Here is a 17,883-nt window from a genome sequence, read left to right as displayed (position 1 = left end):
GGTGGATCAACAACACTGAGTTTGGAGAGGAAAAAGCCGTGCTGCGCTCGAGTCTGTGCCTTGGTGAAGAAGTCCGCCAACTGTAACTCAGAGGGCACATAGTAAAGAGCGAGAGTCTGATCCTGCACAACAGCACGCACAAAATGGGCATCCACACCGATGTGCTTGGTGAGCTCATGCTTCACCGGGTCACGCGCAATACTGATAGCGCCAGTACTGTCTGACAGCAAGGAAGTCGAGGTAGTAGCAGATACACCAAAATCCTCAAGTAACCACCGTAACCAGATCACCTCAGCTGTCAACATAGCCATGGCTCGTAACTCAGCCTCTGTGCTCGAGCGAGAAACTGCAATCTGTTTCTTTGTCTTCCAGGCAATAAGAGAGCCACCAAGAAAGACACAATAAGCAGACAGCGAGCGTCGATCAGAGGGATCACTAGCCCAGGTACCATCAGAATAGGCCTGGAGCTCAAGAGAGCTGGAGCGGGGAAAGAAAAGGCGCTGAGAGATCGTGCCACGAAGATATCGTAGAACACGGAGTAGATGACTATAGTGGACAGAGGTGGGGGCTGAAACAAACTGACTCAAGATGTGGACAGGATAGGAGATGTCAGGACGCGTAACAGCAAGATAGACAAGATTGCCAACAAGATGACGATAGCGAGTGGGATTAGGAAGAGGGTCACCATCGGTGGCACGAAGCTGAACGTTGAGCTCCATAGGAGTCACAACCGTGCGCTCATCACCGAGAGCAGCGCGAGCAAGAAGATCCTGAATATATTTTTCTTGGGAGATGTAGAAGCCATCAGAGGTCGAGGAGATCTCAATCCCAAGAAAGTAGCGAAGTGGACCAAGATCAGTCATGAGGAATTGATCGCGAAGGCGAGCCTTAACTGTCACATCCCTAGTTCTGGCCTGACCTATGCTTGCTTCCATCTGTGCATCATGTTTAAATTTTTGAAACTTGAACTGAGGAATTTTGGAAGCCTCAAAAACTTAAATAAAAGAAGGGCAAAAACCCTAAAAATCTCATTCATTGCTCCAAAATGCTCTTCTTAAATGTTTGATAATTTTTGGTAAGGGTTCTGGTCCCAACCAAAATATTGAACATTTTTAAGGATTTATTTTTGGGACTTTGAATTTAAATCATTAGATATTTGAATTTGAATTATATTCTTATAACTAGAATATAATTTCAAATACCCCTGAAATATTTTATAAGCTTTTGGAAAAGTCCATCTAGCAAAATAAAAATATTCAGAGGAGCTTTTGGCATTGTTTGAATTATTTTAAATTCAAAACAGTGGCAAAAGATTAAATAAAAATAAAACAGAACAGAAATAAAACAGAGCAACTCACCTGTAACTTACCTGGCGCTCACCGAAGCCCACCTGGACAGCCCAACACTGTGCAGCCCAACCACCAGGGGGCATGCCTGTCTTCTTCCCGTGCCAGCGCACGAAGCAGCTCGGTGGCGAGCACCGCCACCGCGCTTGGCCACCTCCTGCCTGGTTGCCTCCCTCCTCGATGCGCCTGGAGACGCCACGACACCCCTGGCCTCTCTCTCACCCTCCCTGGAACCCCTCGCGCTCCCCCTCGCTCCTCCCCCTCCTCTGCTCTCTCTCCCTCACGCGCCCGAGCGGAACCCGTCGCCGCCGCTTGCTGCTGCCGCGGCCACCGCCTCCCCCTCGCCCCTCTGACGTGCCCGAGAGCTCCACCTCCGCCTTCTACGCCTCCTCGACGAGTCAAGCAACCGGGAACGCGCCGTATCGCCGCCATCGACATCATCTTCAACCTCAGGCACCGCCGATCTCCGTCGCCGATATGTCGTCCACAACCCGTCCCCGAGCCCAATGAGACCGCCGACGAACTCGCTGTGAGCTCCACTCCGTTTCCCCTCCTTCGTTTTGCTCGTTCCCGTGCCGTAGCACCCCCGCCCATATTCCCGAGCACCGCCGTCCGCCATGGCCGCGTAGCTCTCCTGACCTGAGCCCCTCTGCTCGAACCCGTGGCACCAGCGCGCTTCTGGTGGCCCACGGATGCCGTCTGGACCATCAGCTTCTCCCCTAGCGCGCCGCAGCCCCAACCCCGCACATGGCCGAACTCCGGCCGCCGCCAGGAGCTCGTTTCCGGCGAACCCCGGCCTCCCTGTGCCCAGCTGCGTGCGCCACTAGATGCGCGGGAGCACGGGCTCCCTCTTGGTGCCCTCAGCGCGACCAGCGGCGGGCTGTAGCGCCATCCCGAGCAACTCCGGCGAGGTCCCGCCGCCGCCATGGTCGCCGGCGTCACTAGCCGACGTGGCCGCGTGATTAGCACTAATCACGGCCAGCTAACCTCCCCAGAGCCGCTGACGTATGGGCCCCACGCCCTTATTTAATCCTTATCATTTTCTGTTAAGTTTAACCTAACCACCGTGGGCCCACACGTCAGCTTTGACCAAGCTGACGTGGCTGTTGACCTGGTCCCACCTGTCAGTGTCACTAACCAGCACTAGTCACTGACCAGTGGACCCCACTGGTCAGGTTTGACCCGGACCAGCCCCTGTTGACCCGCTGACGTCATGATGATGTCAGGCTGACGCAATAATGAATTACTGGAATTATTTTTAATTCTAAATATTCAGGAAATTCCAGAAAATTGTATAAACTTCAATAAATCATAGTAAATCAACCGTAAGTCAGAATTAAATAAATTATATATGAAAAATTATCAGAAAAATTCAAGGAATCCATCTGTACCATTTTCATGCATGTTAGAACAACTTATAGCTGCTGTTTAGCACAAATCATATAAGTGGCATTTGAATTTCACATATGGAGTTTGGATTTGAACTTAGGGTTCAAACCAACTTCATTTAACTTTGTTGCTAGCTGCATTAGCCCAAACCACAGCATATTGCCATGTCACACTCATGCATCATATTGTTGCATTGCATTGATTGTGTTCTTTCTCTGTTGCCGGTGATTGTCCCCTCTCGATAGACGTGTACCGACTATGTGACCGATGACACCGATGAAGAGCTATATTATCTTCAGAAGTGCCAGGCAAGCAAAAACCCCTTGTTCATTCCGATACAATCCCACTCTCTCGTTCCTGCTCTCTTTTACTGCATTAGGACAACAACGATTCATCTGTTACTTGTTGCGGTAGCTGAACCCCTTTATCCTTTGCATGACCTGTCATTGCCATAGTAAATAGATGAAACCCACTAGCATGAGTAGGAGTTGTTTGAGCCCTGTTGTGCCTACTCATTCATGTTTGTTTGTCATGCCTGCTACTGCTTAGAGTTGAGTCAGGTCTGATTCATCGGGGATGAATCAGAGGCGTGTGAACATGTCCTACTGTGTGTGAGCTAAGTGTGTGAACACGATTTGGTAAAGGTAGCGGTGAGAGGCCATGTAGGAGTACATGGTGGGTTGTCTCATTGCAGCCGTCCTCAGGAACTGAGTTCTGTGTTTGTGATCCATGACCAGTTACTACCACACATTGGGTTCCGGTAACTCGACCCCTCTCGACTTATTAATCAACATGATCTCTGTCCAGGAGTTGCAACTAGTTTCTGGTGTTTGTAGGTAGTGTTAGTAGTCTACCAAGTGGCACCCGGTACAGGTGGGCTTGGGACAGACTAGGCACAGTGGCCCGGTGTACCAAGTGGCACCCGGTTGGTGGGCTTGGGAACCCTGCACACATCATTTGGGGCCGTAAGCGACACCCCGGCCGGATCTCCTTGCGGATGGAACCCGAATAGGCGATAAACCTGGACTAGAGACTTGTTCGGTTAGTCAGGTCGTGGCCGACTCCCTCGCCCGGCTTCCGCTTGAAGGTTGCCGAGGTACATGACGTGTACAGGGCGGTAAGTGGCGAGAGCGTGTGTGAAGAAGTACACCCCTGCAGGGTTAACATCATCTATTCGAATAGCCGGATTCCTCGGATATGGAAACTTGGACCCCTTGTACAGTTCATAGACAAGTGAAAGTGGATACTCTAAAATACGCAAGATAAGCGTGAGTGCTATGGATGGCGTTCTCGTAGGGAGACGAGAGCGGATCCATAGTGGTGTATTGATATGGTGAATATGTGGACTCGTGTGCGCCACCTCAAAAGAGTTACTTGCAGTCGTAGTTCAGGATAGCCACCGAGTCAAAGCTGGCTTGCTGCAGTTAAACCCCACCACCCCCTTGTTGCTAATGATGCATATGTAGATAGATCTGATGTAAGTCTTGCTGGGTACATTTGTACTCACGTTTGCCTATTTTATGTTTTTGCAGAGAGACTTCAGTCTCACTAGTAGTTCCGCTTGGACTTCGACGTTTAGCTTGTTACCTCAGCTACGATCTTGTGCCCTCGGCAGGATCTGGTAGATAGTCAGGCTTCTTAGCCTTTTTCATTTATAGATGTCTGTACTCAGACATGATAGCTTTCGCTTGTGCTTTGACTTGTATGCTCTGAGTGTTGGGTCATGAGACCCATGTTTGTAATATCTCGCTCCTCGGAGCCTAATAAATACTTGAGTCGTAGAGTCATGTTGTGATGCCATGTCGTATTTGCACATATCGAGCATATTGTGTGTATGTTATTGAAATGCTTGATATGTGTGGGATCTGACTATCTAGTTGTTTATCCTTAGTAGCCTCTCTTACCGGGAAATGTCTCCTAGTGTTTCCACTGAGCCATGGTAGCTTGCTACTGCTCCGGAACACTTAGGCTGGTCGGCATGTGTCCTTCTTCGTTCCTGTGTCTGTTCCTTCGGGGAAATGTCACGCGATGAATACCGGAGTCCTGTTAGCCCGCTACAGCCCGGTTCACCGGAGTCCTGCTAGCCCAGTGCTACAGCCTGGATTCACTCGCTGATGACCGACACGTTCGATGTTGGGTCATGGATGCCTGTCCCTGTAAGTTTGTGCCACTTTGGGTTTACGACTAGCCATGTCAGCCCGGGCTCCTTATCATATGGATGCTAGCAACACTATCATATACGTGTGCCAAAAGACGCAAACGGTCCCGGGCAAAGGTAAGGCGACACCCATGGGAATACCGTGCGTGAGGCCGCAAAGTGATATGAGGTGTTACATGCTAGATCGATGTGGCATTGAGTCGGGGTCCTGACATTAACAAAGGCGATATAGTCAAGGTCGTCACCAGTGATGATCATGTCATCAACATAGAGGAGGAGAAGAGTCCAACCATGAGGAGACGTGTGAACAAACAATGCGCGATCATGATCACTGGGCAAGAAGCCAGCTACAGTCACCACAGAGGCGAAGCGCTCAAACCAGGCGCGAGGGGCCTGTTTAAGACCATAGAGGGAGCGGCGAAGTCGACAGACCATACCATCAGGAGCGTAGTACCCCGGTGGTGGCTGCATATAAACCACCTCACGTAACTCGCCATTGATAAAGGCGTTCTGAACATCAAGTTGAGAGATAGACCACTGGCGAACAGAAGCCACAACAAGAAGAGTGCGAACAGTGGTCATGTGGGCCACAGGAGCGAATGTCTCATCATAATCACGCCCCTGCTCCTGCTGAAAACCACGGGCCACAAGACGAGCTTTGTAGCGCTCAAGAGAACCATCGGAGCGAGTCTTAATTTTGTAGACCCACTTGCAGGTGATGGGACGGACACCGGAAGGAAGGGGAACCAGATCCCATGTGCCCGAGCGCTCAAGAGCAGCAAGCTCTTCGGCCATCGCAAGTTGCCATTCAGGCTGAGTCATGGCAGTTCGGTAGGAAGTGGGCTCAGCAATAGCAGAGAGATCATACCAATCAGGGGAGTAGCGATCAGGCGGGGGGCGAGGGCGAGCACGAAGGTTGTGAACCGGGGGAGGCGGGGGAGGAGGTGCACCAGAGGTGGAAGGCTCGTCAGAGGAGACATCCTCAGTACGAAATCGGCGAGTATAGTGGAGAGGAAACGGTGAGAGAGAGCGACGGACTGGAGATGATGGTGGAGAGGTGGAGGAGGAGGATGGAGAAGACGGTGTCGGTGGGGAATGAGAAGGAATGAGAGGTGCCGGAGGAAGAGGTGACACATGAGGCACATAGCCGGGTGTGTCAGGAAGAAGCAGGAAAGAAATGTCATCCACAGAGAAACTCGAAGAAGAAGAACGTGGGTAGTAAGAACGAGACTCGTCAAAAGTCACATCACGCGAGATGCGCAAGCGACGACCCATAGGATCCCAACATCGATAGCCCTTCTGCTCATCACTGTAGCCAAGAAAGACACACTCAACTGACTGAGCAGTCAGTTTGGTGCGTTCTCGTGGAGCAAGAAGGACATAACACACACATCCAAACATCCGAAGAGCGGAGTAGTCAGGGAAACGTCCAGTGAGACACTCCATAGGAATACCACCCTGCAAAGCAGTCGATGGCTGAATGATGATGAGATAAGTGGATGCAGAGACAGCCTCAGCCCAAAAGTGAGGCGGAAGGGAAGCGGAAATCATCAGCGCATGAGCCGTTTCAAGTAGATGACGATGCTTACGTTCGGCAACGCCGTTCTAAGCATGAGCACCGGGACATGAGAACTGGGCAAGAGTACCCTGTTCCGCAAGAAAACCACGCAACAGCTGAGAGATAAACTCACCAGCGGAGTCAGCACGAAAAGTACGAATGGGCGTGGAAAATTGGTTGTGAACCATGGCAGCAAAACGTTTGTATATAGAGAGAACCTCGCTACGAGATTTCATGAAGTAGAGCCAGGTGTAGCGAGAGAAATCATCAATAAACAGGATATAATAGCGTTGATCACCTTTCGAATCAAAGGGGGCAGGACCCCAAACATCAGAATGAACTAAGTCAAAAGGACGCTGAGAGACCGACTCACTGGTAGGATAAGAACTGAGTCTGTTTGCCAAGTCTGCAACCATTACAATGTAAAGAAACATCTCCAGATACAGACCCCAAGAGGCCCTGACGAACTAAGGAAGACAAGCGAGAGCCACAGATGTGACCAAGACGATGATGCCACTGCTGGAAGGACGCAGACGAAGAGGCAGCAAGAGCATGGGAGCTGGCAAGAGTGGTGGCAGCGGAAGGAACACGAAGCCAGTCAACCTCCCAAAGGCCCTCTGACTCACGGCGCCGGGGGCCAGTACCAACCAAAGCCTTGGTGCGTCGATCCTGAATGAAGCAAGAGTCGGTATCAAAGATGACACGACAACCAGAATCAGTAAGTTGAGCAGCGGAAAACAGATTCATGGTAAAACGAGGAACATGCGAGACACTAGGAACAGAAAAGGAGGGAGTGGAAAGAATGCCACGACTAGCAACAGGAAGAGGTGTGCCATCGGCGATAAGAACATTAACAGGCGAATCAAGAGGTCTGAGAGAAGATAACACATAAGAATCAGAAGACATGTGGAAGGAGGCTCCAGAATCCAAAACCCACAAAGATGTACCTGACTGTGTAGATGCCTGCGGTGGTGGAGAAGTGGCTGCATGCGCAGCAGCAGCTGAACCAGTCGACGAAGAGCTAGAGGAAGCCAGGACGCGTTTGAGCCTCACAATGTCCTGGTCAGTGAGTGACGGAGTCGAGGAAGATCCAGGAGTCCCACTGGAAGAGGAGCGCCGCTGGTCTTACTTCTTCTCACGGCAATCAGACTCTGGGTGACCGGGCCGAGAGCAATAGCCACAGAAGGTGTCACGGCGGTGCGACCGGCCCCTCTCAGTATAAGCAGGGCGACTCACCCCCATGAAGGTGTGGGGAGGAGCGGTGGAGCGGTGAGCCAAGCAGACGACACAGGAGCCCGAGCAGCCAACACAGACGGGACCACCAGCAAACCAGCAGAGCGAAGGCGGGTCTCCTCAGCACGAAGCTCAGCAAGCACTTCCGAGACTGGAACACGACCACGAGCAAGCAAGTGAGCACGTCTGGGCTCAAACTCAGAGCGGAGACGAGATAAGAACTCATGAACCCGCTGAAACTCCAGATCAGACCGAGTAGTCTGACAGCAACGACAGGTGCCACAAACAACTGTCTGAAGAGAGTCAAGCTGACGCCAGATGGCAGAGCACTATGAATAGAACTCATCCACAGAGGAATCACCTTGCTGGAGAGCGTGCTCCTGACGTACCACAGAGAGATAGAGAGCATCACCAGAGGGCTGATAGCGCTGACAAAGATAAGACCACATCGCTGCAACTGTGCCAAGTCCCGTGAACTCCGAAGCAAACTGAGGGAGGACACTGGCAGTAAGAACAACAGCAGCACGAGCATCGTCATTGCACCACTGAGTGTAAGCAGATAGATCATCCCGGTACACCGAAAGAGCATCGGAGTAAGCAGATACCTGCTGATCATAGGCATCAACTACAGCATCATCAAGGGTCTTGGCGGCATCCCACAAACTCAGCATAGTTGGTGCCATCGAAGATCACTGAGCACCGAGGAACAGCAACATAGCTCGAAGAAGACATGAGGGAACTCTGTTTTCTCCTCTGGTTTTTTTGAACTTAGGAGGCCCGAACGGAATCTGGACTGGGGAGGCCCGAACCGCTCACGAGAGGGAAGTCAACGAGCGGGGGGTCGGGAGCGACGCAAACCTCGCGAGGCAGAGTATAGCGGGTCCGAGATGCGTGGCCCGTCCGCGGGCAGGCGAGGGAAGACGGACCAACAGCTCGAATCAGCCAGCAGCCGCTCGCGCTCTGCGCGTAGGGAAGCAGCTGCTTCCATAGCGGGAGCAGCAACAGGCGCCCCGGGCGAAGCCGCCAAGCGGAGCAGAGAAGAGGCAAGGGGCGGGGCAACGGAGCCAGCGAGGAGGACCGGGGCGCCCGGATCCGCGGCTAGGAGAGCCGGGACGGACGGATCCGCGGTGAGGAGAGCCGAATCTGGCAGTGAATGGAGCGGGAGAAGAGCTAGCACGGAGTTGCAGCCTGTGGGAGTGAGGGGAACCTAACATCTGATACCATGTTGGATAATGAGCAACTAGTATTTCCTAGGGGCCAAAGGCCATTACATATACATGTGTGTCAAAGTGCAGAAAACCCTTTATACAATGGGGATATACCGAAAAGGGAACTATACACATCTAACAAAACCAAATACTCCCTTCATTTCATAATGTAGTGTGACCACGTTTTTTAAGATTTAACTTTGACCATAAATTTAGCCAACATGGCTGTCTGCGGCAGGAGCATGACAAATATCTTTGAATTCGTATTCAAAAGAAGTTTTCAAAGGTATAATTTTTCAGTAAAATGATTTATGTATTATTTATCTAATTTATGGTCAAAGTTTAATCTCAAAAAGTGTCGGTGCACTATATTGTGAAATGGAAGGAGTATGTAATAAGCAACTCCAGAATACACCATGTGGCCGCCAAATAGGGAGATATGTCCGGTCTTAAACCGCTGCTGGCCAGGGTCGAATGGACCCGCCGTCCTAGCTGCCACCAGAGCGGTGGCGCGAACACTGCCCTGAGAACCTCTGAGTGAACAAAGGAGGAAGCACACACCGACGCCACATGAGAAGTCGAAGCACATACGCCGCCGACAAATAAAGACCACTTGAACGGTATATGACCTCCAAATGGAAAACCAAGTAGCATCGACAAGCCTACATCAAAGTTGTCTCGCCTGAAAACCGCAAGGCGGGGCTCTGGAAACAGAGGTTGGCCGGGATAACCACGGCTTGAGTACAAGGCCGACAATGCAGACTAGCCTCCTACCAGTGTAAAAGATGAACTCAAAAGCATCACTAGTAAGAGACGGATCCAGTACCAAGAATCGACCGATGAAGTCATGCACCAATTCCAAAACCCCACTTGAGTCTCTCATAGGCCAAGAGGAAAGGAGTATGAGCAAAAGATTCTCGTAGAGGAAAATGTGGGATAAGCCAGATCCGACAACCAAATATCAGAATAAAAGCAAGGAGATTTATCGGAGACTAAGGAAGAAAAAGAGAAAGAACCCCATCTAGACTTTAAACCTGCAGAGGAGTAGCCGGTTCTAGCCAAAACAAAACCAAGGAGGGGAAATCAGGAGTAGTACAACTCTAGATTCAACAACCAAAAGACGCCTCCTCCGCGAGTTCCCCAACAACAACCATTAAGGACACATATATGCCAGGCTCCTGATGTAGAACTATTCCATGTCTAGCATTTTCAACCAAACCTGGAATAGATGCACATCCACGAGCTACCCTCGATATGTGCTTCCATATCATACACGCAGTAACACATATCTTGGGTACTACTCCTGATAGAATATAAGATATCATTGCGGGACTCAAACGGTAGAATATAAGATAAACGGGCTCACGTGAACATAAGTCTAATTATTACATCCAGAGACCGATACGGTCCAACATTACATCATCCATGATAAAGAGTATGAATAGTATGTCTAAAGACACGAATCAAATTAGCTTAAGAGGCGTGACATCCCGTCTTAATAGGAATAATAGACTACTCATATTAACAAGATGCACTTTCTTTTCCGGGAGCCCATCTGGAAGGAACCTCAAAGATAAGTGTGCTTGGCCTGGAGACATTTGAGGATGAGTGACCGACCAGTAAGTTGATCCCTGGTGCCCATAATTGAGGAACAAAGTGCGCATAAAACACCAGTGCTGGTCTATGGGGCCAGTCTAGATCCCAGACGCAACTACCAGGAACCAATGGGTGAACTGATGGGTTTGGTCGGAGTGTTACAGTTGGTATCAGAATCGACCCTCGTGCTTAGACAGACTTGTGTAGGTGAGTGATGCATAGATTGATGGAACCTAATACGGCAGATCTCGAGGTAGGGGATCCTAAGCTAGGCGTCTAGGAGCGATGATACCAAAGACACTGGATTTTACCCAGGTTCAGGCTCTCTGGGATGATAATACCCTGCGTCATGGGAAGCTGGTGAGATTACAGGAAGACATCTGATTGGTAATTCTCCTCTTGCAATCCAATTTTAGGATTTGTATTTCCTAGTTAATGGGTAGGGTAAGGTAGTAGCTGATGTTTGGGATGGTAGTTAGATTAAATGACTTTTAGGAGGACCTTTACTGATGAATTGATGGAGCAACGGTTTGAGTTAGAAGCCATAGTGCAATCTGTGGTGCTGGATGAGGAGGAAGATGCTCTTATTTGGCAATATGAACCCAATGGCATCTACTCATCCAACTCTCTATATGCTATAATTAATTTTAGAGGCATTAAACCTATTTTCCTACCTGTTGTGTGGTCTTTGAAAATTCCACCTTGGGTGCAATTTTTCTTGTGGCTGTTGTGACAGAACAAGGTCATGAGTAGGGATAACTTAGAAAAGGGGAATGCCCAAACCACTAGAATCTAAACACTGCAAAGAAATTGAATCAATATTTTATTTGATTTTTGAATGTATACTAGCTCATCAACTATGGGGTGAGGTTCAATAAAATTTTGGGGTTGATATTCGTGATTTTATGTCTCCGGCTTCGAAACGGTTGAGTAACAAAAGGTTTGAACTACTGAATGTTGTGTCTTTGCAATCGTGTGATGTTTGTGGTTATTTAGGAATGATCTGGTGTTTTATCGAGTGGCTTGGTTAAACATGTCTAGCGCCTGGTGGTGAGAAATATAAATGCTTGGGAGGTGATTTCAAAGGGCAGGAATGTGTGATGGTGGATAGATTTGTACAACATTTGGTGGGCAAGCTCAGGGCACCCTTGGCTCTGGATACAGGATGAGGTATACAAGAAGATGCTGAAGGTACCTACATGATTTGCCACAGCTGAAAATTGAGGGCATGGTGGCTATGCTTCCCTAGAGTATCTACGTAAAAAAACGACATGTGCTGAGAGGCTAACAACCTCCTCCTCCCCCTCTGTAATCAATTTCATTTTTCCGTGAATACGCAAAGGTTGTGATGCAGAGCATATCACCATGTCAAGAGCTCCATTTCCAAGAGTCAGGTGCAACATCTACTTCAAACATATAAAGGTGAATCTCCTCGTTACACATGTCTTCTTGTCCCCTTTGAGGATGGTATACTACTTGACCCTCCATCGTGCATATATAGGTTTGAGTGGAGCTTCACAGACGGCGAGGGGGAGTGCAAGCACAAGAGTACACATACACCATCCGCGAGGAATGCGTGGAAGCAGAGACGGAAGAAGGAGAAGACGGAGTAGCTGCTGGCCTGAAACCGAACGTCCAGGCACCAAGCCGGATCATCCGGGCAATGGCCGGACAATCCGGGCAGCTAGCCGGACGTCCGGATACACCAACAGAAGGTTTCGCCCGTAACCGGACCGTCCAGGTTGCAACCCGGATCATCCGGCTAATGCTCGGACCGTCCGGAATGCCTGCACGTGGATTGGCTTTTGGGCCTTGTATCCCCTCCTCACTTACCCCTTCGTGCCTCGAACTATATATAGCCCCCCCCCCCTCCTTATTACTAGGGTTAGCCAATAGAAACCAAATAGAGCTTAGCTCATGTATCACCCCTTGTGGGATTCCTCCTACGAGAAGAACTGTCTATGTTTGTTGACAAGGCCTCTTAGGAGAAGAAACAATCATGGTTGCCAAGACCCCTTAAGGGGAGATTCCTCCATGGAATTCATGACCCATCTCTCCTAGAGATTTGACTGAACTACCCTTGTGTCTTTATTTCCCTTGTTGTTATTTGATCTTGATGCATCCCATGTATTGCTATGAGTACTTGGTGTGGATATTGTCCAATATCGTTTCCCTTATGATTTCCCACATTTGTCCCTCGTGTTCCTTCTCAAATCCACCTCTAGTTCGTGAAGATTGGGCCACATAGGGTCTCTATCCTACATGAGGTTGTGTATCTTTTCATTGATAGAAGGGGAGTGACGACACAAGATTACATCAGCTCACTTAGCCATGTGCACATATATAGCATGGTAACGAGTGGACGAGCAAACAAATAGGGGGTTGCTCAAACCCTACTATAACACAAGCTAACTCTCGGAGATGATGTTCCCGGTGGCTCCAGCATTAGCCCATAGGGGCGCCTCATCTTTGATGGTAGCGGAGATATGAGAGACCGATGGTTGATCCTTGTCGAAGATGCAACCGTTGTGGTGTTTTCATAGCCATCATGCGGTAAGGATGATGAGGGGGGTCAATCCCTTGCGAGTAGACATACGTGTGTGATCGGAGGATGCACCCACCAAGACTGGAAGGCCGTGCCGCCATACGGTAAGTCAGTCGTTGACCCCGTCCATCCTAGAATCTCGTGCCAAATTTCTAGAGAAAGAGCAGCCCGCTAGCAGGTGTTGCATGGTCTCGGGTTCTTGATAACATATGGCGCAGGTAGTCTCGTGAGGGAGGCCGTGGCGAGCAAGGCAGTCTACCGACCAACAACGGTCCTGCATAGCCAGGTAGAGAAAGAATGCGCAGCGGTGCCCATAGCTTCCAGGTCAACTTCCGGTGTGGGTCTTCGCAAGCGCCAAAGAAGAGCGCCTAATAGCATGAACTAGATGAGTATGTGATCGAACTGGTCCAACGCCAACATAAGGTATCGGGCGCATCCAGAGGCTGATGTGGCGCAGACGCCGCCAGAGGTCAATGCATTGAACCATGTAGGGATGCAAGGCGGCGCCCGATCCGCCCCGCTTGGTAGTCAAAGTAAATAAACTTAGTTATAATCTTTCCGGTTCAGCTTTAGTTCATTTTGAACTAAATTCCAGTTTTGGCGGGCTTATGCGGGATGCCGCTTGCATCCCTAGAACCATGGCAGCGGGACCTAACGCTCCCTGGATATCCTGGCCTGGACCCAGGAACCCAGGTGGAGGCCCTCCTCGACGGTACTGGACGTGCGGCGACACCCAGGGAAAAGCACAAAGATGAGCGGGGCGATCTCAGCCATGGATCTTCCCTCCATCCAGTGGTCGGGCCAAAACTTGCAAACGCTGTAATCATTTTAGCTTGCCTGCGTGCGAGCAATGTAGTGAGGCTCTTGCGCCTGAGTTAAAACTGAACTTCCCTGGAGTTGGGGTCATTCTGACCTTGTAAGAATTTGGAGGAGCGGTGTGGTCTGCGTTGTCTGAGACCTATTGCGTTTAATGGAACAGGGGATGGCGATCCCAGATGATCTAAAACTTGTACTCGCTCCGTCCCAAAATAAGTGTCTCAACTTACTAGCTCTAGTATGAATTTGTACTAAGCTCAAGACACTTATTTTGGGACGGAGGGAGTATAAAATATCCCCTCTATAACAGTAAAAAAAATGAGTAATGCTATTTCATAAAGAAGGTTCTATTTCTGCATGAATTTGGGATTCTTTCACCTTTCAGGGATGTAAGTATTCAATGGAAAAAGTGACCAACAACAACAACAACAAAGCCTTTAGTCCCAAACAAGTTGGGATAGGCTAGAGGTGAAACCCATAAGATCTCGCAACCAACTCATGGCTCTGGCACATGGATAGCAAGCTTCCACGCACCCCTGTCCATAGCTAGCTCAATGGAAAAAGTGACCAAGCAAAATAAATAAATAAAACGCTCTTCATACAAAAAACAAAGCAACACGGAAACTTAAGTTCAGAAAACAAAGTATCATGACGCTTTGCACAGCAAATCTTTTGGCAGATGATGTTATTCGATGTAGCATCTGATTGAAATGCATGAATCTATACATCAAACAGTTCATTGCTCACAGCAATCCAGAAAAACTCCTTATTTTACAAATGGACAACACACATCATTTATGTCAACAAATGTACAAAGAAACCTCGGCGTAATTATATGACTATTCCAACAATCAATCTAAGAGCAAAAGCTGTGCACATGTAGGGACAATAGGAACAGGCGATGCTGAAGAGGAAACAATGGCTGATCAACAGTATAATGGATGGTCGCTGACTGGCTGCTTACGGGTTGAATCAGGCCTGGCCGAGCTTCTTGACGAAGGCGGCCATGTACTTGCCCTGGTGCTCGGCGAGGGCAAGTTCCGCCTCGCTGGGCTGCCTGCTACCGTCACCAGCAAAAACTCCAGCTCCATAGGGGCTGCCCCCTCTGATGTCGTCCATGTTAAACATGCCCGAGCCAAAGGTGTAGCCGATGGGAACAAACAGCATCCCGTGGTGCACCAGCTGGGTGATTGCCGTCCAACTGCAGTGAACAACCAGATCATATATGGCCGGTCAGTGACAGGCCAGCAAAGCAAAGGCACAGACTGAAAATCAACATAATCAGAAAGCATGAGAAGAGTACAGAAGCAATTCATAGCGAGTAACTAGCTGTTATAAAAATCTATTGGCAAGTATGGGCATAATTGACACATTGAACTTTTGCCTATCGTGAGAGCAAAAACATACCAAAATGATATGATAAGGCAATGTTTATTTTGGAATCAAGAAAGATAAAACCAATGTATTCTTTATTTGCAAAAGACAAAAGAAAAGAGTGAATGCTATTTGATTGTTGCCATCACCTCTCATGCTAGACACGCATTGGTCAGAAATAGTGCAGTCAGTTTGAACTTTTAAGTGAAAAGGGAAGACAGTAAATGCTATTTGATTTTTGCTGTAGCATGTCACACTCAAGACAGATTGGGTAGAGGAGCAGTGCAGCTAAATTAGTGAGTTGAAATTTGAATTCCAAACGTCCGCAATTATCGCAGGAGTTTATGAATACTATATACTCCCTCCGTCCCAAAATAAGTGTCTTGTTGAGACACTCATTTTGGGACGGAGGGAGTATAATCCATGCTCCTCACAGCCAGCCGATTGCAGATTTGACAGCTCGTGCTGAGGACTGAACCATACAAACCAGGTTGAGCGGTGGTACAACAGATTCTCTGATCCGGTACAAGCCTAGAAGTAATGATCCACGGTCATGCTATCTCTGTTATTAATAGTCACACGGTACAGAGCCATGATCATTAGTAATGAAGAAAATAGTGCATGAGCAACTTGAATAGCTCTCAGTAAAGCATCTCATTTCCATATATTGTAGCTACCGAACGATCTTTAACATCACCATCATATGCATTATGTCGGTTTGTGAAATTAACTTGCTTGTGATACCCTTAAGGGCGATTTACGTGAAATTTCTCAACGCGTCATGGTTCATTTGAAACACCCCTACTACGACCACCCCATTCAGTCTGATTCCTTGCCTAGTTAGTGTTGAACATGAGTGCAAGGGCAAATTATATACTGGGTGCATCATGCTGAAAATTCAGGCACTGGAATGATTTAAAGTAGATACAATATTAAACCGACACACACACATAAAAAACATCCATGCCCGCCTTATTCATGACCTGCCTGACTTATTGCGGAGACAGCGCATGCTAATGTCTCCGGATTCACAACCAATGAAGTCGTGAAAACACCAGAAAAATAAAAATTGCTCACAAGGCACTGATCCTAAAGAATATGTTTATCCATCCTCAAGGTTCAGTGCAACACCTAGAAGGCTAGAAATATACATGTGACATTTCTCTTGTCCGCTATATAATTCAAATAGACAGGGGTCCGGGAGAGGGAACTGTTCCGATATTGTCCACTTCAAAGAATCATATCAATACCATTTTTCAGTGCATAATAACGAGCACCACCATAAATATGAAATAATTGACAGATTAATTCATCCCTGTAGAAGAGGTGGTAAGATGCTTACGCAGTGGTCTCCTGGCCGCCGCCCTGGGTGCCGGTGCTGACGAAGAATCCGGCGGGCTTTCCTGCGAGCCTCTGCTTCTCCCAGAGGGAGCCTGTGGAGTCAAAGAATGCCTTCATCTGCGCGGCCATGGCGCCGTACCTGGTCGGGAACCCGAACAGCACCCCGTCGGCTTCCTCCAGGTCGGCCGGCGCTGAGATGACCGGGACGGCGGGGTCCTTGGATGGCGCCTGCATCTTCTCCAGCACCTCCGGCGAGAGAGTCTCCGGCACCCGCCGCAGGACGACCTCCACCCCCTCCACCGCACCCGCTCCCGCTGCCGCGTGACGCGCCAGCTCCTCCACGTGCCCGTACATCGAGTAGAACACGATGTACAGCCGCAGCGTCTGCCTCGACTCCCCGGTGGGTGCGCCCAGGGCCTCCTCGGGCGCGTCCCGCGGGACCGCGGTGGCTGACGACGACGAGGGCGCGGCGGCGACGGTGGTGGCCGGCGGCTGGCGCTTCTTGCTGGGGACGCAGCCGCCGCCCTTGCCCATCTCCGGCGCCGGGTATACCACCAGTCAAGTCAACCCTCGATGCAAATTCAACTCCAACTAGGACCAACAAACCTGCATCAAATCAAAGAAGCGGCAATTCAGCAACACCTCCCGCAAATAATGGCTCCAACGAGTGAATAGCGGATCTGGACGAAGAACATGCACGCGATTGCAAAATCAGGAATGCGATCTTGGGAACCGCGGAGACGAGACCTTGGAATTCTCCTAGGGAGGTGGTCAGGTGGAGTGTGACAGGGAGAAGAAGACTGGGAGTACTGTGCGAGTGCGGATGCCAAATGCCAGCTCAGGAAGCGACAAAGAAGAGGAAGCGGGGCGTTGGGGAAAAAGATACTACTAATACTGGAAGGTTCACCACTGGTTGTATGGCACAGGATCACGAATCGCATGTGCTCCCTTCGTTTTTATTTACTCTTTGTATTAGAATTGACTGAAGTTAAACTTCGTAAAATACATTCAATAATAAATCTAATGTTGTTGATTTGTTATTGTATATCTTAATATTTTTGTTTATAAACTTGACTTTGACCAAAACTAATATGCGAACTAAATAAAAATGGAGTACTAGTACATCTAAACGCTTTTTTTAGACTACCCACAGTGAAAGTAACATAGATAGTAACATGACATATATCTAAATAAAATAAATGATGTGACAAGCAATAAATGAAGAAAGCGAGGCATGTGATAACATAACTAGTTACTACTAGTATGAGTAACATCACACATATTAAGGCAAGATGAGTCTATAGCCTAATAAATGAAGT

The 17,883-nt window shown here is 49.0% G+C and overlaps 2 protein-coding genes across 3 annotated transcripts in view; both read right to left on the bottom strand.

Moving 5' to 3' along the window:
* Positions 1 to 8,367, bottom strand: part of LOC119350334 — a 14,386-nt gene extending 6,019 nt beyond the window's left edge. The window contains exon 1 of the mRNA XM_037618215.1: positions 8,129 to 8,367. Within this exon, the coding sequence (XP_037474112.1) occupies positions 8,129 to 8,367 (239 nt within the window). The remainder of the gene's footprint in view (positions 1 to 8,128) is intronic.
* A 6,131-nt stretch (positions 8,368 to 14,498) lies between these two features.
* LOC119331685 (probable NAD(P)H dehydrogenase (quinone) FQR1-like 1) lies at positions 14,499 to 17,431 on the bottom strand. 2 transcript variants are annotated; one of them, XM_037604852.1, is made up of 3 exons: positions 17,312 to 17,431; positions 16,566 to 17,170; positions 14,499 to 15,050 (listed from the first exon to the last, which is right to left on the bottom strand). In XM_037604852.1, the coding sequence occupies exons 2-3, from the start codon at positions 17,096 to 17,098 to the stop codon at positions 14,822 to 14,824; spliced, it is 762 nt and encodes a 253-aa protein (XP_037460749.1). In that variant the 5' UTR covers positions 17,099 to 17,170; positions 17,312 to 17,431; the 3' UTR covers positions 14,499 to 14,821. The 2 variants fall into 2 exon arrangements, with proteins under 2 accessions (XP_037460749.1, XP_037460756.1); XM_037604859.1 differs by having other exon boundaries at positions 17,262 to 17,373.
* Between the last annotated feature and the right edge of the window lie 452 nt (positions 17,432 to 17,883).

The sequence above is a fragment of the Triticum dicoccoides genome, chromosome 1B, assembly GCF_002162155.2.
Source record: "Triticum dicoccoides isolate Atlit2015 ecotype Zavitan chromosome 1B, WEW_v2.0, whole genome shotgun sequence".
Taxonomy (NCBI): domain Eukaryota; kingdom Viridiplantae; phylum Streptophyta; class Magnoliopsida; order Poales; family Poaceae; genus Triticum; species Triticum dicoccoides.
Note: the sequence above shows the minus strand (reverse complement) of the source record. Positions and strands in the feature narration are given on the sequence as shown.